Below are 21,582 nucleotides of genomic sequence, written 5' to 3'. Positions count from 1 at the left end.
AATAATTTCTATTACTATATATGTACATAATTATATTGTATATTATATATTATCGTATATGTCTATAATACACATAATACATATATATTACATGTTATATATTATCTATTATTATGTTATATATTATGATACTCTGTATCATGACATTCTATATATTATATAGAATGTGTATATATCTTATAGTATAATATAGTATAGTATGTATAGGGCTATGATATATGATACAGTAATATATGTTGCATATAATACATTATATATAGTAGTGCACATGGTACAAACACATTGTATATACAACACATTGAATGTGTTGGTTCTGTTGCTATTTTCATTAATATTCCTTTTTGCCTACTTGGATCAAACCATTGTCAACTGAGCCTAATAAGTAAAGTTCTGGCGTGTTTTGATTTCTGGAGTGTCCTGACCACAAAGCATGTCCCCTGAACGAGAGCTGTCCCAGCCTTGCTGGTCCCCAGCCAGTGGCGGCCAGTATGTGCAGCCTGGATGGGCATTAAGCCCACAGCAGGCCACAGGCTGGGGACGTCTGCATCTTACTGGCTTGATTCTGGCCAAGCAAATACTAAAAATGGGTTGGTTCATCATAATTAACTACTCCTCACCATCTCTCACATTATACCTCAGGATTTTAACTCAGAAGCTACCCTATTTAGGATCTAGGTAGAGAAAGTAACATCGTTCAAAATGTATAACGTTACTGATACTGTACCTATTTCACTGTAATCCAGGAAATGAGTCCAGCTTTCCAAGAAGAAACATTTCCTCTGATTCAATTTCACTTGTTTTCTTTTACTAACTTGTTAGAGTACATCTTATTTACAGTTATTCTCTCTTGCAAAATTTACCAAAAACAAACAAACAAAAAAAACAAATCTAGTGTGAAAAATACTCCCCATCAACATCCAGAGTGCTCGCCAACTTGAACCCCGGGGATACACATTTTTTACATAACGGTTTCAACACGATTACTCATTCCAAAAACATGGAGGATTCTTAAACAATCAAAGCCTAAGTTTATCCAAATTTTGAGACCTCTCAGACTTAAGAAATGGTTCTGTAAATCTACAAATCCTTCAGCTTTCCATGAATTTCAATGAGTTAGAAATACTACAAACATAACCTTTCTTTGCAGTATTTTAAGACTTAAATTTAGGTTTGGGTGACCCCAGGAGAAACGAGAGAAAAACATGGGAATTATGACTCACCTGAGAATAGTGTGTATTCTAAGTTCAATTTCTAATACATTAAAACATTGCTAATTTCCTGCTCATCTTTGTCCTCATTCATTTGCTTGGTAAACAATTTTTTAAAAAGACAGCACTAACACCATCAATTTACATATTGACACAGTGGCAATATTCCCACCGAGAGGGAAATACTATGTTTTCCAAGGATTGTATTTGTGTATTTTTCTCTGTGTGTGTGTAGTCAAACATCGAGGCTATGTATTACATATGGATGTAATTTAGGGTTCTGCAAAATTTAAATGCCAAATGGAGGGGTGTCTGGGGGACTCATCAGTTGAGCATCTGACTCTTGATTTCAACTCAGGTCATTATCTCAGGCTCATGAGGTCAGGCACACCCAGCTCTGGGCTCTGTGCTCAGTGCGGAGTCTGCTTAAAATTCTCTCAAGCTGGGATTGGGAGGGAGACAAACCATAAGTGACTCTTAATCTCACAAAACAAACTGAGGGTTGCTGGGGGGAGGGGGGTTGGGAGAAGGGGGGTGGGGTTATGGACACTGGGGAGGGTATGTGCTTTGGTGAGTGCTGTGAAGTGTGTAAACCTGGTGATTCACAGACCTGTACCCCTGGGGATAAAAATATATGTTTATAAAAAATAAAAAATTAAAAAAAATAATTCTCTCTCTCCCCCTGGCCCTTCCCCCTCCTCCTGCACTCTCTCTCTCTCTCTGTGTCTTTCTCTGTGTCTCTAAAATCAGTCAATCAATCTTTAAAAAGAAATGTGTCCAATGGAAATTTTCTAGAAGTTTCTATGTGCAGCTGGATTTATAAGATTAATTTTTTTCAATGTCAATTTCAGCAGCACAGCCAATAATTTTAACACAGGATTAATTTGCAAGACTTAGCATATTGATATCATTCTGTGGGTTATCTTCATATTTAAAGGAAAATGACAAATTCACTGACAATAAACAGTTCTAAATCCAAGAATCCTCACCAGACCAAACTCTAAGGCAAAGCTGCTAATATATCGATCATACACATCCAGATGCCAAACCCTAGGCCACACTGTGACTCATCAACCTGCTGTGCAATTCCTATGTGCACGTTCCAGTGAGGACCTCACCATCCCTTTGTCCTTGATGTCTTTCAAGATGTCCACATTTCTTTAAGAACTGTCCATTAATGCATGTTACTTCTAGTGTTTTCCAAGAAACTTCCAAAGGCAGCAATTTTTAAGAATTTAGTGAAGAACTCTATGTGGACACCAAAGAAATTCTCAAAAGGTTTCATTCAAAGACAAGCCTACGTGTGAAGACTTCCGGATGCGCTTCTGTTTTCAGCGACCCACTCAAGGTCATTATCAGTGACAAGAACACCCACACAGTTTTCCACTGACGAGATGCCATGGAGGTCTGTAATTTTTAGATGTTCAAATAATCCTGAAAAGCTACTGCTTGAAAAGTGTTGAAGGCTAGGAATCGAAAGGATTACCACGGAGACCTTTATCCAATAATCTACAAGTAAGGGAAGGAGAGACGAAGACATCCTAACCAGAAACACACCCCCAGTTGGTCCTAAGAGAGGCTTGGACTCCTCAATGAACATTACGTTCTTTAGCTGTTCTTAAACAGTCTTCTTCCCAGATTTATATGTTTTTTTACATTCCTTGGTGCTCAGAAGCCACACACACCTGCAGTCCAGAGAGAACGCACGTGATAGGATTTGATTAATTCATCAGCATGTGGGGATGGAGGAAGGGGGTTAAATCCCTATGAAAAAGTCAATCAAACCTGTTCGGTAAAATCACTTGTTAAAAATGAGATGTTTTTACGACAGCATAACTGCAGGAGAGGAGCCCTTTAAGTTGGCTCCCGCAGGAGTAACACCGAAGACCGGAGCCTGCCAGTCCTACCTGCTGTGCTCATCTGGACTGTAGAGGCCCGCGGGTCCTACCTGCTGTGCTCATCTGGACTGTAGAGGCAACCGTTCATGGTGTTCACCAAGAAGCTAAACAGACGCCCGAACAGGGACTTGGCCAAGAGATCCCGGTAAAATTCAGCCATCTCCACAGTATGTCGCCGTATGATGGTGTCCCCTGCAGCCACAGAAAGGAGAGAAGGGAGGTCACGGCTCCCGCCACGTAGAAGCAGACGAGACCGCGCACAGCCACTCTATCCCTTCTCCATCCCCTACACCAGAAGATGTCACAGTGATACGACAAGGCTGAGAAATGAGGTCTCTGCCAGTTGTTCCTTAAAATGTTTCCCAAAGGGACGGCCACAAATGCTGAAGTCCTACTTGCTCCCGACACGGAGCCCAGCTTTGGATCTCGAGGCAGGCAGTATAATTTCTTCTCCATTAGGGAATCAGCCAGGGGCGGGGGTGCCCTCTTATCTAGCTTTCCGGTAGCCGCTCACTGGTTTGAATAGAATTGTCCCCAAGGCCCTCAAAAACCTGGTCACCTAAAAAATTAGTCATATTTTAAATATTTTCAGAGACATGGTCTAGCTAACCAAGATGGGAGTGTGGAGTTTGGAACAGGTTGAGACCTTCAGGTAGAAATGTTTACGTCATTCTCTAAGAGATGGTGACTAAAATTTTGAGTGATAAGGTTTTTACAAAAGACGAGAGAAGAAACCAGGGGAGGGGGGAAACAAGTGTGGAAGATTTGGAGCTGAGCCTGTGATCGTTCTGTTGCTAGAGACAGAGAGGAGAGGGGGGTCTAGCACTCATACTGTGTCCCATGGCCAGCCGGCAAACCTGGGCCATGCGGCCGAGCAGGGGGTTAAGTAGTTGACAATGTCCATGTGAAGTAACGGTTGCATGAGCGTCGGCAGCACAGGAGAGCTCCTTCTGAGATAGTCAGATTTAAAAAAAAAAAAAAATCAGCAGATAAGGAAGACTCAGAGACCTACAAGTTCAAGGCCATGGAGATCAACAGACAAGGTGACCATGAACACAGGTGTGCCATTCATGACATTATAGAATTAAGGGCTCCAGAGTCCCATGATTGAGGGTGCCGGGCGCTGACATGCTGGGTGACTAAGGACACGAGGACGGTGTAAGCAGAAAAACGCGCATAAAGGGAATTCTAGATATTAATGGTGAGTTCAAGTTTTTCTTTAAAAAGTCATGAGGCATGATGATTTCGGAGAAGTTCAAGAAATGAAATAATTAGATGCAAGGGCTGGTGGGAAGATGGTCCAGAATAAGGCATAAGAGTGAGGCTGGCCTGAACGTGAAGGGCGTGCAGGGTCAGCCTAAAGGCGAGGCTTACTCCGAAAGAGGAGGAAGCATCTTTGAAAGGCTGTGGTCCACAGAGGAACGTCACATTTGCAGAATGTGATTCAGAAGGACTATTCCCGAGGCAGTGCAGAAGGGACACGACCTGAGATGAGGCCAGATAAAGACTCAAGAGGAGGTCGTTCCGAGACGGAGGGAAGAAGGATGCCTTAAGACGTGGAGGCGAAACGGAGAGAAGGCAGTGAGAACCAGAGCGAGCCGGGGAGGAGAGCCGACGTGTGTCTGGTCTGCGCCCGGAGGAGGAGGAGGCGGCGGCATCGAAATGACTTTTGCACCACCGCCTGGATGATGCGGAGACTTGAAACGTTCTGGAACATGGAGGGGAACCTTCTGGAGCTGGGGGCAGGAATGATCAGCCACGCCCCTAAGCATCTGCCGGTAGGGAAGAGAAGCAGCAGGTCGGACAGTGGTGATTTCGAGAAAACAGATCAGAGAGAGGCTGAGTTCTCAAACTTTCACTAAGAGGGAGGTTGCTAGGGCAGCGGTTTCAGTCCGTATCTCATCAAGACACGGTTTCCGCTGCGGCGCGCGTGGGAAAATCACTCTGCGTGCCCACGGCAGGAAGACGGATGCGCGTGGTGTGTGGAGAGTCACGGCGGGAGGCAGACAGCACGAGAGTCTAGTTCCAAACACGCCCCTGCTAGTGGCCTGATGGGCAAAGTTAGTCTCTTGGAGGCTTCATCCTCTCATCTGTTAAAAAGAAAACGTGATGCCCACTTCCTAGGGATCTGTGAGAATGTTAAAATTCCAGCATTTCTCGCACTTGGCACAGTGCCTGTCCTCTCCAGAGTGACCAAGAAATGGCAGCTCCTCTTCCGAATCACGCCCTAGAGGAGAGAGGGTGCGCCTCGCTGACGGGGGCACAGGCACACACGGATGGTTCCAATTACTTAACTGAGTACATCCTCTCGGACTGAAGGCCTGATTGGCCTCAAATGACCGATGAGCGAGAGAAGGTGACTAGTTCATCAACACGGTCTCTCCAGACCTCTGAGGGTTCCAACACAGTCCCAGCAAGTGACCCGACGGGCTCCTGATGCTTCTCTCGCTCGGCATGCAGCTCACAGAAACAGTTCCACGGGGTGGGGAAAGGCAGGTTGCGTTTGCTCTCCGTGTCTCGGAGAAGACCACACACTACCCAAAGGTCAACATCAGAGCAGAGTAACACTTACCTTTCAGATACTGGATGTCGGTGGTTAGAGCAGACAGCAATTCATCGGTTGAAACTTGCAACAATCCAGCCACTAAAGGTAAAGCAGCATTGAAAGCACAGGTCAGTATGTATTTTTGGATGGCGAGGGCATTCCACATTATGGTTATTACTTGCAAGTTTATGGCACAGACCCATCAGGAACTGTGCTGATTCCAGGACTCCGAACGAGCGCTCTAATTACCAAAGTGAATTGGAGACACCGCTTCTGGGAGGGACAGCGCTAGCGGGCTCGTGGGCTCCTGCCTGAGATCTGCACGTGTCTTCCCTCCCTGCCCTCGCAGACAGCCCTGGATGCTCTTCCCGGCCCCCCGTTGAACTACGTGGATAGGAGGTGAAGACGGCACGCTCGTTGACAATCTGTGGCTTGACAGTATTTTGAAAAAATCTGGGAGTGACTAACAAGGCAACTTCAGAGGGGAGAGAGAGGCTCTTGGCAAGACCTTTGAAAGGAAGTAATTATATTGTTTAAACTGCTGGGCTAATAGCACAGCCCCCAATACACGGGTGGCAGGGTGGGCCGAGGGTATCCAGCACAACATAAATAAACCCAAGTACCCGCCTAAGAACCGACTCGGTCAGTGTGGGAAGCACGAGAACATCACGTACTACGTACTGCTATTCATCTCCCAAACCATTTGTAAGAGAGAAGAACAAAGTGGATACAGCTCTTCCATTATTATTTTTGTTATTATGAACATATTTTTTTACCCTTCTGAATTCTACTCTGCAGAAAGGGCGCCCTCCCCAGGGCTTTTCTGTACTCTGTCTCCATCTACCGGCAGGTCTGCAAAGCTGCACACCCGCGAGGTTGATGGAAGCTCTGTTCTACTGACCTTGTTCCAGAAGCTGGAGGTCAGAGACAAATGCAGAGTTGGCCTCGGTCAGAGCCGTGAATCGAATGTCTCCAATGTGTAATATTGCCGCCAGGATCACAAACAGATTCTCTACCTCCTGCGCGTTTTACAAAGACAGAAAACAAGCAGAATTGCTTAGCCGAAAGATGAAAAGGCAAATCCTCTAAAAACCTAATAGCTTAAAAAAAAATTGATGCAGGCCCTGTTGGTGGGGCTGTGATGACTTTTCAGATCTGGAGTGTCTGGTCAGAGGACGGCCCATCTCCAGCTGGAAAACAAAATCACTCGAGTGCATATTTCCTCTAATCAATGTCTCTGCTCCTTTAAAGAGGGAGAGGAAGTGACTCTCTGACATAAACGGACAGTTTCTAGATAAATCTCGCCCTGAGACATGAATCACTTCGCCCTGATGGGCCGCACGCGTCTTCCTGGGCCTGGCACGGGGCCCCACGCTGAGGCTGCGCCCCCAGAGGCCTTGGGCGCCGATGTCCATCTCCCTGTGCTGTCCCATCTGAGCTAAACTGCTGGTGTGATTATAGGACTTCTCACTTCTGCCGGGAAATTCAGGAAGGCATGATACAAACATCTATGCCTAGATTAAAAAATGCTAATTGTTTTTTAAGGTATTTTAAGGAAAAGAGAAAGAAATGGGTGTTGGCAAGAGCTATCTTTGAGCAGAACGGAGAAGGAAATAAGACACTGTCTGCTGCAGAAGGAGATCTGAGAATCTGGAACTCTGCAGAAAGAGAGAAACCAGACCTTAAATTTGGATTATGGACAGTCATTTTGTGGCGACAATGAAAAATCAAGAAAAAGCTGGAGCCGAGAAACACTTCTCTAGAACAATCTTTTAGTATCATGACATTATGAGTGACACTGGTTAAGCTCCATGCTGGGCAAGTGACATAATCTTTTAAATTCTCATTTCCCTAGCCTTTAATTTTTGAAATAAAAAGCTGCTGCCTGTGACAATTTACTAAAAGCAACTCATACTTTGCTTTATAAATATATAAGTGGGGTGATGTAACTCTGACTCCCCTCTAGAACTTCTAGTTCTCACCACAAAGTATAATTCTATTTTCTTCAAAATGAGAATGCTGACAAGGACAGTCTCTAAGTAATGTTTAGGTCTAATACTCTAGGACTGTGGCATTACTTACAAACGGTTTTGGTACCCTGCCAACGTCAGGTTATGGTTTCAAATTTTAGTCAGTTATGTTGCTTTGAATAACCGTTTCCTCCTCACGCTCCCTGACAACGGCTCTCCCCCCTTTGTAATAAATAGTCACTCCTCAGTAGATTTTTCCAGTGCTCCGTGACACAGGCACTCTAGGGACAGGGTCACGAAGAAGGCTTTGTTGGGACCTTAAGGATCTGAGAGCTTAGCCGTGGAGACAGAGTAAGACCACCAGCCACACTACGAATCACAGCTGAATACTGTGCCCTGTGAGATGAGGGCTGCCGCCCTGTGTCCGTGGAGAGAGAGTGACGGTCGCCGCCGTCCCACTGGACACAGGTAGAAGCTCCTTGATGAGCAAGTCTTCTTCGAGGGCCTCCCCAGCCCAGAAACACCTTGCTTCTAGTCTTCCTGGACATGAGCCATCCCTCCTAAGTGCACTGAAATGTCCCCACAGCCATCAACCTCAAGCATCACAGTGAAAGGATTACCTTCATGTCTTTTGTTAAAATGCACTTATTTCTTTTACCAGAAGGGTTGTTCGATTCTCTTATTAGCTACCTTAGGGGGAAAGCGTATTTTGGTGGCCCTGCCTTTGAGAATCAATCATGGATTTTTAAAGCCCTGTTTCCAGGCAACGGGTACTTTGGTAGAATGATTCCTTACCCGTCTCTATATCCCAGTTTCCTAGAAGGAAGCAGAAATTTTAGGCACAGAAGAAGGGGGAAAAAAATAACAAAAAAGTACAACAGTTGCAAACGCAAGGACAGAAAAGTGCAATTGGCCGGGACTCACTTAAAGACAGAAATGTGGAGATCGGATCATCAGAGAGAGAGAGAGAGAGAGAAAATAAGATAGCATGTGACTGCACGGCCCTAGAACTCCCATCTCCGAATGGGCTGAGGGGAAGTGCCCAGAGCTGTTTCATGGTTTCATGTAGGCTGAGCCCCGATCTCCCCAGCCTTTCCACACCTTGCAGCCCCGTGCGTGGTATCTATGTGGGCTAGGGAAAAATAAAAAATAAAAACAAAGACCCAAATCCATCAACTGACTGTAAGAAAAGGAAGATCTGTAAATCTATGGCTACATCTGGGTTGCTAAGCTACTGGCATTCCAAAGGTACCGGGAAAAGCCGCTGTGTGAGGGGAAGAGAAATCTGAGGGGTGGTGAGGGGTCTCCGCACTCAGCTCATTTCAGATCTCTGGCCCACTAAACCTATGCTGATTCATTAACCACTGAGCTCACGAGGCTACCTAAATTTAAATTAGTTAAAACTAAAATACCCTAAACTTAAAAGTCCACGCCCATATTCACACTTGCCACATTGTAAGTGCCTGGTCTATCATGGACCTACCTAGGTCCAGAACATTCCCATGATTATAGAAACTTCTACTGCAGAGGAGTGGTTTAAACATTTTAAATTGCATTTTTCTACCTCATGATGCCTGTTGGTATTTGGTAATTCTTTAAGCACATGTTATGTTGCACAGAAAGATACTGTAATAAGTCATCAGTTTGCTTTTCAAAGTGATTCTTGGCTGCCAACCGTTCCCTTAGATTCGCCAGTTTTCTCTGGAGTCGGTCACTGCACGGTTTTTCACCTGTTTGCTCACACGGTTCATTTGGGGAAAGGTCTCCTGGATCGCCCCCTTGAACAGAGATGTCCCCTCTCTGGTCACTGTTTGTCCTCGTGGGACCCACACCCCCGGGCACCATGTCTCCCATGGGAACGAAAACTCTAGGAGGCAGACACTGTGAGGCTTATTCTTGGCCAAATCACGAGTATTCCCACCCATATCCGAAATATGATAGGGACTCGGTCAATGCCGTTGAATGAATAACTTCTGTACGTTAGTAGAAGGTTGGTTTTCTCAGTGGAATATTTACAGTGTGACTCACCAAGTGACTGAAGCCAATGACATTCAGGGCTTGTTTCAAAAGAGTGAATTTCTCCCTGTTCAGAGAAAGCTCTGCTGTTGAGACATCTTCTGGTCGGGTCTGGTTCAAATACCTGTGAGGACAGAAAGCAGACAGCTTCATGGCTTGGCCTGCGGTCAAGCTCTGGCAGTGGAGTCACTTCCGCCATCTATGGTCTCTGGAATAATAGCATCACCTGGACACTGCGTACCCTGTGTTTACAAGGCTTTGATACATAATAGCATATGATGTTTCAGGAAGGAAGAAAAAAAGAGTTCTTGTTGTACCAGAACCTAATGACCCTGTTTCACTTGGTTCTCACCTGAGCTGTACCCTTCCTTCCTAAAGGAGAAGGTCACAGAAGTTTTAGGTAGTTCACGTAGGAATCTGCTGGGTCCTGTCCTATGCTTTGTAATTAATACTTTTATTAAAGATTTGTAGTTTAGATTAATTTATTATTTCTTCTTGTCCATATCCCTTAATTATGCGACGGTTGATTAATCTGTTGATTTATTCCTCTTGTGCAAAAATCACATGGGAATCACTTCCCAAACATAGAGTACTAGCAGCTGAGGTTATAAAGACACAGGCTCATCGCACAAATGTAGATCGGGGAAGTTGGAGAGCAGAGATGGACGAGAGGGGAGGGCAGAGATACTCAGGGAGGGAACCAAACCCAGAATGGGTGATGAGAAAAACCTGTGAGACAGGACAAGGCTTCCCTTCCAAGAGCAGACACCTGAATAAGAAATTCTCCAAGCAAATCCAGGACGTAAGGGTGCCCCAGAAGACTCAGCAGCATACACAAGGACGCACGACCTTGACCATGCATGATGTACACAGGGACACAGGTATTTCAGCAAAACTGGAGACTACAGTGAGGGAAGCCAAACTTGATGAGGCTGGAGATGTAGTCAGAGTTTCGTTTCTCTTGCAAAAGAGCTTCCGTTATGTCTTAGAAACAACAGGTAATCCCAAGGGTCTTGAAAAAAAGAAAGGGCAGGATCAGACCGGTGTGTGAAAAAGAGTATTCTGAGAAGCCAGTGAAAGATTCCTTGGAACAGGCAGGGTACTCAGGGCTGGGGGAGCCAGTGAGGCCAGCAGTGGTTAAGAAAAGAAGAGGGATGGGGGTGCCATGGAGGCAGACGTGGCAGGATGAAGGGACAGACCAGATGGAGACGAAGAAGGAAGAGAATCGATGATGCTTTTTGAAGTGACATCTCAGGGATCAGACGGCAGAGTGGGCTCATGCCACCACAGCCTTTCCAGGAGGAGGGGTGTGTGCTTGAGAGAGAAATCTTCTCTTTGTATTAGCCATGTTGACTACTCGAGGAGTTTGAGTAGAATTCCAAAAAATAATTGGCTGGAAGGACCTGAAATTCAGAAAACCCTAGAAAACAAGATCTGGAAGTCATCAACGTGCAGATGACGAAACCCATGTGACCGGGTGAGCTCACCCCAAGACAGACGCTCAGGTTCTAGGGCTGAAGAAAGAACTGAATGTTCAGGAAGGGAGGAGGAACATCACAATAAGCCAGAGTCATCAAAACAAAAGGCTAACAGTTTTTTAGGACTGTCCGATGGGGACAGAAGAGAGACAACAGAAAAATGGAAATGCGTGGTGTTGTGGGGAGGACACGGATGGGTTGGTGTGGAGCAGGTGGGGCTGTGAGCAGGTGTCTCCTCCCTCAGCCCCTGCTCCCAAGCCTACAAGTGACACAGCCAGCCCCTGGGGTGGGGACCAAGAGGGTCTTTGGGACAGTCACATGCTGAGTTGGAAGCACACGGAGCCGGGATAAAGGCTGACAGGAAGGAAGCTGTGGCGTTTCCGAGGAGCAGAAAGTCACGAGGAGGGGCGAGGGGTACAGTGGAGGGTGTACCTTGCACTGCAGGAGGGACACGGCCTCTCGGACCTGCCGGGGAAGGTGACAAATACGGTCTGGAGGCGACCAGTATCTCAAAGCAGGCACTCTGAGGCTAATGTGCTTCCAGGGGTCAGAAGTTGGATTACGAGTTGGGGGATGGGCAGTGGAACCAAAGGAAACGGTCAAGGTCAGCAATATCAATCGAACCTGGGTCATGGTGGTCATTCTGCCTAAAATTTACCAAATCTTAGTGACTCAAATGTCTTACAGGTAGGAAATCACAACCTCTCTCAGCTCTCCTGCTTCCCACAGGAGTCTTCCCGCCTCCCTGACGCCACCTTTCCTTCCCCACTTACTTGCAGCCCGTTGCCTGGTCTGTATCCCAGCAAGAGACATCACCAAACCCCTTGCAAAGGACAAGGGGCTCCTCTGAACATCCCAGAGTCACATGGGCAAAATACCAGTTTCTTTCACAATAATAAAAAGTCCTCAATTAAGAAGCCCTTAACTGATTGGCCATTTCAAACAGTTCAGCATCCCCATCCCCCATGTCTTGTGTCCTTATGGCAGAGAATTTCCAGCAGCTGAGACCTGTGGCACGCAGCCACGAGAACCGGCATTGTGGCTTCCGTTACATTCCGGAGGGAGGAAACCATGTGGCATTAACCCTAGTGGTTGCAGGCGGAATTGTTAAGTATGCAATGGTCCAGGGGACACCCACGCACAATCGAGACTTTCAGAGACTAGTTTGCCTGATGGAGGAACGATGTTTGAAAATTGGCTGCATTTTCCTCTGTGGCCAGAAAACTTCTTGGCCTGAAAGTGCCCCCCACTCCGCCAAATAGAACTCAATGTCTTCCATGTAAATTTAAACTTTCTCTCACTATTCAATAATGTTTAAAATGATCACTAGAAGTATGGTTCTTCGCTATCTGCAAAATTTCATCCTAAAATGGAAAGGACAGTATCAGGAAAAAAAAAAAAAAATTGAAAGTTTGTTTTTTGGAGATTGAAAGAACTCACTTTCCTTTTGACATTATTTATTAATGAAACCACACACAAGGACAGGGAAATACTTGAAAAATATGCCCAGAAAATATTACAACCAGGAATCTGGAGACTTGGAGTTAGGTCTGATTTGACCCTTATTGATGACATTTTAAGCCTTTACTTTCTTATCTATAAAATGGAGTTTAAGTAGTTTAAAAAATTGACTAAAAACATTCTCCACTTCTAGTTCACAATGGTTTTATGAGAATGAAATAAGACACAGTATGGGGTATGGTTTCTATACCCCCACTGCAGGGAGCATGGAGAGTAGGGTTCCTGGAAATACTGTATCTCGTACATATGGGCAGTTTTAGTCAGCGTGCTCTATCATTAATGAAGCTCTTAATCAAATAAGTAATTCAAATAAGGAACATTTTGAGAAATTGTAACAAATGTTATTGGCAGTACAGACAATTTTATACTATAAAATATGTTTTTCTGTTCTTCTACAGATAAAATAGATGAAAGGAATAGATTGTGGTTCTCACTTCTTGGTGCTTTTTTTAGTTTTCTAAACTAAGCAGAATGCAAGGTTAATGACCACATGTGCAATATTATCATGGTATTTCCAGATGTTTCCAACACTTGGAAAGAGCTCCCGACGGTGGTGGGTTATGGGTGACCGACGCTCCTGGGGAAGCCGTACCCCACCGAACTCCTCCCATCATCTCAACACAGTGGCTGAGAACCACCAGAGACGAATTTGTACAAGTGTTTCATCCGACTGTTTCCTACTTATCACCTAACAATTAATGGTCCCACAATTCCCAGTACTGAAATCTCAGAACTCAATGTGTTTCACAGAGCCTCTTTTATGACTCAAAAGAATACACTGACTACTCAGATAATCTTTTTTTTTTTTTTTTTTTTAATCCTCTAACTCGTACATAACTTGAAACAGTAATGTTTGGCAACACACACATATCACAAAGTCCTGTGTCAGAAGCATCCGATATTATCATTTGTTAAACCAAGAATCTTTGCTATTTTTTTTTTTTTTTTGAAGGCTTGGCAAATGGAGGGAATGTCCCAGACGAAACTTCTACCAGGGAGCAGAAGAGGAACATGTGGGCTACATAATGTTAAAAACTATAGATGGATTAATCCTGTTCCACTAATTCTACTTGAAGGGAAACGCAGTGGGTACTAATCATTCTTGACTGTATCTTTTAGAAGCACTGCTTCCATTCATCGTCACGTTGACCTTGAAGAAAGGACCTATCAGTGCACCCACGTAAGGTCTAAGGGAGCTGAAGTTTCTGGAATGCCTCCCAGCTGTAAGTGGTGACCAACACACACCTGGTCTGGAGCCCCCAGGGCTCCCCGAGCTCAGTTACAAGTTTCCTGCAGGGAAGACCAGCCCTAAGCGTGTACTGTGGGCCAGACACGGAGTAGCTCCCAGCTCAGGGGAGCACCTGGGAAGTGCTGCTGGGTTCATGCTGCCTCTGTGTAGGGGTCTCTGCTCCTGTGGGGAGGCCTCCAGGGACCAGCCAGGCTGAAGCATCTTTGATGTTACAATGGAATTCAGGGGTGGTGAAAATCAAAGGGAAAGCCATTGCATTGGGTCGTGAGGTAAGGTAAGGAATTGTGATGGTCTAGGTCAGAGAGACCCAAATATACATCTTAACCCCAAATTCACACCACACTACTAAGACAGGCTTAGCATGAGTGAGTAAAATCCCAAGGATTCAATTGCTACAAACAGTAATCTGATCAAAGGCAATATGTAAATTTAGGCTACAGTAATGGTAAATTTATAGATACTGCCATTGTCATCAATGGCCCATCATTATAAATATTAGATTTTAATTAAAATTTGCTACATAATAGGGTTTTTACATAAATCCAAATTTGCAATGAGAACCTAGAAGGAAGCATGTTTCAGTGCAACGTCAGAAAGTATTTTCTAATAAACAAACTTCCTAGACAGCCATGTACTGCCTCTGAGGTTGTAAGATCCCTGCCGTTAGGAGGTCAGTCGAGGCTCTGTACCCATCTCACTGGGTTTGCTGAACAAGAAATTCCAGGATCAGAGTTAGGTTGTGTTAGACGACCTTTATTGCTGCTGCATGGCAATATTCATGCTCTAAGCTACGTCACTGTAGTAAGATGTGTCTTCTCAGCAAGAAATGCCCAAGTGTGTGATTCAACTCTTTCTGCTTCTACTCCGGGCACGCCGTGCAGACACACACGTGCCTGGGCCTAAGCCGTATTTAACTTGACCTCATGAAACGTCATCAGTACATATTAAATCTCCGTAGTCATAACAACACATTCGCTCTCAATCGGACTGCTGTTTACAGTCCTATCAAGAAGCAAATAATCTGCACTGAAGTAAATTAAACGAGCCAAAGTCAGAGGTTTGTTTCAATACAAATCTTGACTGAGTCTAACTGCATGCTGGTCCCTCTGGTCCATGGTGGAGGGAAGATGTGGCAGGAGATATCCCAGGAGGAAGACAAGTATATCCTTGTGTTTATCATGAGCTTAAATCTGGATTATTTATAAATCCATTGTCTGTGAAACAGGTAAGGACAAGATGATTTAGGAGGTCAGTTATATCCAAAGGTAGAAAATAAAGTTCTATGTCAGGAAAGTTATGTCCATCCTGATTTCTGGAAACAGTAGAAATATTCCAGGAGCAGATCCAAGTCCCCACATTATTCTGAAGACGCACTGGAGATTGTGCTCTTCTTCCTCCAAGAAGGTGAGTCTTGACTAAAAGCTCTTGGGTTTCATTAACTCAGGACAAAAACACTGGAAATTAGGGAGTCCAATTTTGTAGAAGCTTTGATAACACTGCTATCAGCTATATAAAGTTATATTTTTAAAGAGTAAAGATTCTCGATGGTAAGTGTTGGCTGAATTGGTCACCAAGAGGAGATTTGCTAAATATTACTCCTCAGTCGACCTTGTCTCAACCAGTTCATAATGTCCCTGTTCATTTCTTCTCACCAAATATTGAGCATCGTCAATCCCTCTTGAGGCAAATTCTAGGAAAAGTAACAGATTTCTAGGTTCCTAAATTGATGAGTCACTCCAAAGTCCTAACTGATGTGAAATGCATCACTTAATAATGTTTCCACTAAACTGGTATTTAAAAACAGGGGCAGATCCATGGGCTTGGGATAAAAAGCCAACCAACCCCAGGCTTCGTCTTCACAGAGCTCAGCATCCAGACCCCAGCACCATCGCACGTTCTGTAACTCTAATGACTGACGTGTGGGTTTACTGTCCCTTGGGTAACTCTGAATTATGAAGCTGTGCTATTTTCTCTCTCTCTCCACGGGTGATTTCAAAAAGTTTCCAGAAACCCAAGTGGAAAGACCGAGAGATGGGTGGCTGACTGGAGGAACGTTTCTTCTTCTTCCCCTTCTTCTTTCTGTTCCATGTTCTCCAGTTTTCCAAGAATCAATGACTATTATGTATCACCAGGAAAAAAATGTCTACACGACTATGAATTTCAGTGTGTTGTGGGTCTCAGCAACTTGTTTCATTTTATTGCTGAGCAGCGTTCCCCAGGCAGAAGGTACCACAGTTTGTCCCACCATGTGGGCACTGGAGGAACATCTAGGTTGTTTCCCCTTTGGGACTAGTATGAATAAAGTTGCCACAAGCATTCGCACGCAGGTCTGTGGGTCAACGGACGTCTTTGTTTTCCTAGGACAAATGCCGAGGAGTGCAAGAGCTCTGTCCTATGGAGCTTTGCCTTTAGATTTCTATAGAAAACGGTCGACGGCATCCCCCTGACATGAGGGCTGGTTATTCGAGGTTGTGGTGAAATGATCTGACTATCAAATACAAACAATGACTGTTTGCAAAAAAATGCTCCACTGTGGAATTTCAAGGGCCTGTGTCCCCTCCAGGTGCCAGTGGTGCCTGTCTCCCAGTGGCCCCAGGAACATTAAAATAACAGACAGACAACTTGCAAATGAATCCATTCTGGAGATGAAAGGGACAGCACGGTGAATCCGGTCAACATGTCTTCAAAACATCACAGTTGCTAAGAGACTGGATGCTTGTTGTTCTCACCATAAAAAAAGAAATAATAATTATGCACCAGGAGACAACAAACCAACATGTCATACACCTTCGGCTTAGCCCAATGTTATATGTCCATTACATCCCGACACACAATTAAAGAACAAACAAAAATCAGCTTCCCTGCCTGTGCTCGCTGGGCACACCATTCACCAGACTCAAACCAACCGTGTGCCCAGGACACACCGGGAACCAAGGCTCGAACACAAAGAAAAGACATTACTAATTAAAGCCTCGTGCGTAGCCCATTCACCAAGTCAGACGCTCACAGACTAAAAACATGACGCATCTAGCAGGGTTCTGCCTGCCCCTTATAAATACAGAAGAACAATGTCTTCTCTATTGTGGGCAAAGCTGCCTTCTACTTGGGGATGTTTAATATGTAAACAGAAACCAGATAAGGCAAAAGCAAACAGTTGGCATCAACACAGAGAGCGCTGTTTACTAGTTTACTGAGGAACGTGGTTAACTGGTCTCCTTCTTGCCCAGCCGCCCCCACCTTGCCCCTAAAAAGGAAATTCTTTTCTTCATTATTTTTAAACCCTCTGGAAAGTATTAACGCATTTTAAATCCCCCCCAGCGGGATATGAATAAGGTTTTTATTATCCACAGGTTTGGATACATAAATCTCCACCAATGAAAATATTAATATATTAGCTGCAAACTATTTTGTTTGGAAAGAGGAAAACCCTGCCAGTGGTCTTCAGGAAAAAAACAGAATCCATTTAATAAATTATGCATTCAGAAAGACTTTGGGTCTTGTGACATTCCCAGAATAGTTTGTCCATATTTTTTTCATTAGTCAGAATATTTCTTCAAAACATCTGGTGAAACAAATTCTAAACTCTTACCATCCTTCAGATAGGGAGTGCTCACGGTCAGCTAACTGGTTTCCAAGAGCTGGGAGAGGAGGTCCAAGAACGCAGTGGGTGCATCTTAGCACAAAGACCGAGAGCCAGTGTCTGGGGGCCTGAACCCCAGTCTGCAACCAGGCCCCGAGCCCTGTGTCCAGCATGGGGACCCCTCTCCTCCCAGAGGAAGGGGCCCCTTCCCTTTCTTTTCACAGAGGTATGCCCAGAGAACAATCTGTATTTCAATGAGTGCAATGGGGAGGGAGAGAAGTTTTTGCTCAGAATGTGTGGCTCGGTCTGGCCGTCACGCACCTGTCTAAGAAGCCACGGTCAGAGGGGCTATATTTGCAGGGGTGAAGGAAGAGCTCACAGTACTTCATCCCGAGTCACCCCCAGCCCAGCCCCAGCTCTGTGCACAGGGAGAGACGGTACACAGATAGAGATAAATACATACATATCCCCGGGCAAGGCTGAACAGGTACCGAAATCCTCCCTGGGGAAGGGTCCCTTGGGTAACTTTGAATTATGACGCTGTGCTATTTTCTCTCTCTCTCCACGGGTGAGCGTTGTGCAAGGTCATGTCCCTAACGCTGTTGTGAAGGACTTCATCACTCCCTGAGGTTTAAATCCTGGGTAGGCACCTGCACTGGAACCCTTGTAGTAGGTAAACACCACAGAAATTGCGATGTAGACCCAGAACCATCTACCACCGCGAACATCTGGGGAGCGGGCCTCCTGCTCTTCTCTGGGACCGCCCGTGGGCTCAGGAACTCACCCCAAGTGTCTCGGCAGGGCTCACTTGGTCGTCCTAAAAGGGACTTCAACGTCCGTGTCAAATGACGGATTTCTATGACGCGCATGACTTCACTCTTTCCATCTGACGGAGAGAACATTCCAGCGGCTGCACTTGCTTCTCCTCCTACACCGCGTGGAGCAGCCCCGAGCCGGCTCCGTTCTTCACCCACCGTGAACCCAAGAGGGGACCTTCCTGCAGGTTCCCCGCAGCCTCAGCGGACTCAGCATCTCAGCGGAGAACCAGGGCCTGTTCAGTCTCCCCCAGAGCACTGCGGGAGCCGGGTCTCTGGAAACCCGTTCCTGCCCACCTCCAAACTAGTCCCTGTGACATTCTCTTTTCGGAAGGTGGATCTGGTGAACTCACTTCTCAGGTCCTAAACCCTTTGATCCTAACTGCCCGGTGTGGTTCATCACAGCCCCGCACACCAGGGGCCAAGTGTTCTGTTCCTCTAGCCTCTCTGAGTCCTCCGAGCCCATGCTGCACAGAACTTCCCTTGGTCCCCCAGACAGACCTCACTCTCGTCCACCTCTGGGCCATCACTCCCCTTGCTTTCTCCACTGGGAGCATAACCCACACATACCCAAGCCCTGTGGAACATTCTGGATAAGTTCCATTGTTCCCTACAGCCCACTTTCTCTGGGATGTCCTGTGCACGAATTCCCCCAAGCAGTGCATTTCCTCCACAACAGTGTTTTTATCGACTCGATGCAAATCGCCTGGCCACGATCCCCAGGAAAAAGCAAGGCCAGCCGTGACAAGTAGGTGTCATTCTGGAGTGAAGAAAATGAGCGTGTGTGTGCACACGCCTCTATCAGATCAATCTTCCCCAGACGTACCGCCCTCATGTCCGTGCTCGACTCATAAACATTTCGCCTACATCATAAATTCTCTTCCCTGTTTTCCGACACTCTTCCCAACACGGGCAAGTCTCTTCCCCATCAGAACATTCTTAGTTTGCTGTATTTGCACACACGGTCCTGCCCTCTCCCGCTGCACTTGGCCACCATGTGATTCAGTATGGACCTACCCTGCTCTGTCACTTTCTCACCAGGATTCTTTTCCTGACCAGCCAGACCCAGGGACCAGGCCAGAAGCAGGTCTCCTGTCCAGCTTGTGGAGTGGAGATCCAAGGACTTCTCAGCCACCATACCCGTGGGAGCCAATTCTGTATACGCACACGTACATTTATATCTGGGTCCGTATATCTCTATCCCTCCTATTGGTTTTCTCTCGAGAATCCTAAACAATACACTCTGTTCCTCCACTTTATCCTTTCACACATTATAAATATTTACTGTTCTTATTCGACATATAGACATTCAATGTAACCCATGTGATTGTTCTTGGAAAGAGAGCATGTCTTCCAGGCTCTCATGGATTCCCACAGAATCTAAGCCATTACTGAGCGTGCGGCAGGTTTTATAAACACCCAAAAAGCTTCCACATGCATCTCAAAGTTTCCGTATGCACCCAGTCAGTTCCATGGAGCGCTGGGCGGTTCTCAACAGACCTGGAAGGTGTCAAGGCGTGGCTGGTTGGTTTGGAAGTAGTGAGCACAAGCTCTACTCGTTCAAAGACTGGCGGAAGTAAATCAGAGGTCGATGTCATAAAAATCAGTCATTTTTTGGCAAAGTAAACCATAACCCATAAATACTACAGTGAGGAATTCAGTGAGGAAATGTTGGTATGAGGGACAAACATGCGGTGACTTATCAGAGGTATAAACCTGCCCTACGTCTTTGCAGAAGTCATAGGAAAGAAGCAGGACAATATGGAAGGAGACAGGATTGAGGAATTAATAAAACAGCTTCAAAAAATAAATATGAGGGCGCCTGGGTGGCTCGGTGGGTTAAGCCGCTGCCTTCGGCTCAGGTCATGATCTCGGGGTCCTGGGATCGAGTCCCGCATTGGGCTCTCTGCTCAGTGGGGAGCCTGCTTCCTCCTCTCTCTCTCTCTGCCTACTTGTGATCTCTCTCTGTCAAATAAATAAATAAAATCTTTTTTAAAAAAATAATAAATAAATAAATATGAATAGTTCACTTAATTAGTTTCACGGCCTTTCCTGAGAAGATAATTAGTCAGATGGTAAACTGAACCTTTGGCAAAAACTTGGCCTGTCCACACCCTCTGCAAAGACACACACCCCGGGAACAAAAGTTCAAGGCCCAGCATCCTGACAGCACCCAAAATGATGCAAAAATGTGTCCATCATGTGAACAAGACACATCAGCACCTCCATTTCAAGAAATGGTGATTTTTATAGAGAACTTGAGATGAGTAAAATAAAAATGTATTATATGATTTTTAAAAGATTTTAAAAATAAATTAAGGAAAATCTCCCTGCAACCGCAAGTAATGCAGATTGTCCCTCATCAAGTAATCTAGCCCAAGACCAGGTATCCGACGAGATGTGTCAGAAATGGAGCCTAAGACCTGGTTATTTCAGGGTATGTTCATAAATTAGAGTAAATACCTCATTTCTCCTTTTGCTAAATATCAGTTCTCATTTAAAACCTGAATAAAATGATTATGCTAGCACATACAAGAATACTTCTTTGCCCATAGTGGATCCGGATGAAATCAAGAAGAGAGAGATGGGACATGCGGACGTGCGGATGTGTGGGCTCTACGTCAACACCGTCTCTACCGCACCCCTTCTTGCTCCCATTTCTTAATAACCTCTAATAAGTCGGGCCACGGACTTGCCGCTGTCGTTCTGAATACACTACCCGTGTTCAATAAAACTATCTGACATATAGGGCTGCCTGCGAGGTTCAGTCAGTCAAGCAGCCAACTCTTGATTTTGACTGGGTCATGATCTCGGATGGGGTCAAGCCCTCCCGGCGGGCTGCACACTCAGCGGGGAGTCTGCCTGCGACGCTCTCGCTCCCTCTGCCCCTCCCCCAACTTGTGCTTGCTCACATGCTCTCCCTCTCTCTAAAATACATAGATAAATCCTTAAGAAAACTCAAAACACAGGGCTCCCGAGTTAACCTGGAACTTCTGATTTCAGCTCAGGTCGTGACCTCAGGGTCGTGAGCTCAAGCCCTGCATCAGGCTCTGTGCTGGGAGCAGACCTGCTGGAGATCCTCTCTGGCCCTCCCTGCTCGCCCACCGCACCCGCCTGTGTGCACGCACCCTCTCTCTCTCTAAAAAAATTATATAGCATACAAAAATATCATCCATAGGTGATAGTACAATGCAGAATTTTTAAAAACAGAGCCGCAGTAATCTGAAAGAGAAGCGACGGAAGTCATTACCACTCAGAGCGAGCTCTGCTGCCTCTTGGTTTGGTTCTGAACTTTGAACGAC

General features: G+C 45.5%; 1 protein-coding gene across 5 annotated transcripts in view; it reads right to left on the bottom strand.

Annotated features, from left to right (window-relative positions):
- Window positions 1–21,582, bottom strand: part of MYO16 (myosin XVI) — a 576,627-nt gene that overhangs the window by 205,436 nt on the left and 349,609 nt on the right. For all 5 annotated transcript variants that reach the window (XR_009400078.1, XM_059378159.1, XM_059378158.1 and 2 more), the window contains exons 17-20: window positions 9,650–9,761; window positions 6,553–6,670; window positions 5,679–5,750; window positions 3,157–3,298 (exon numbers count right to left, since the gene is read on the bottom strand). Coding sequence is in view for 4 of the 5 variants with exons in the window: in XM_059378159.1 (XP_059234142.1) it covers window positions 3,157–3,298; window positions 5,679–5,750; window positions 6,553–6,670; window positions 9,650–9,761 (444 nt within the window). In the remaining variant the exon portion in view is untranslated. The remainder of the gene's footprint in view (window positions 1–3,156; window positions 3,299–5,678; window positions 5,751–6,552; window positions 6,671–9,649; window positions 9,762–21,582) is intronic.

Source organism: Mustela nigripes, chromosome 15, assembly GCF_022355385.1.
Source record: "Mustela nigripes isolate SB6536 chromosome 15, MUSNIG.SB6536, whole genome shotgun sequence".
Taxonomy (NCBI): Eukaryota; Metazoa; Chordata; class Mammalia; order Carnivora; family Mustelidae; genus Mustela; species Mustela nigripes.
The sequence above is the reverse complement of the archived record's forward strand: the minus strand, read 5'-3'. Positions and strand labels throughout refer to the sequence as shown.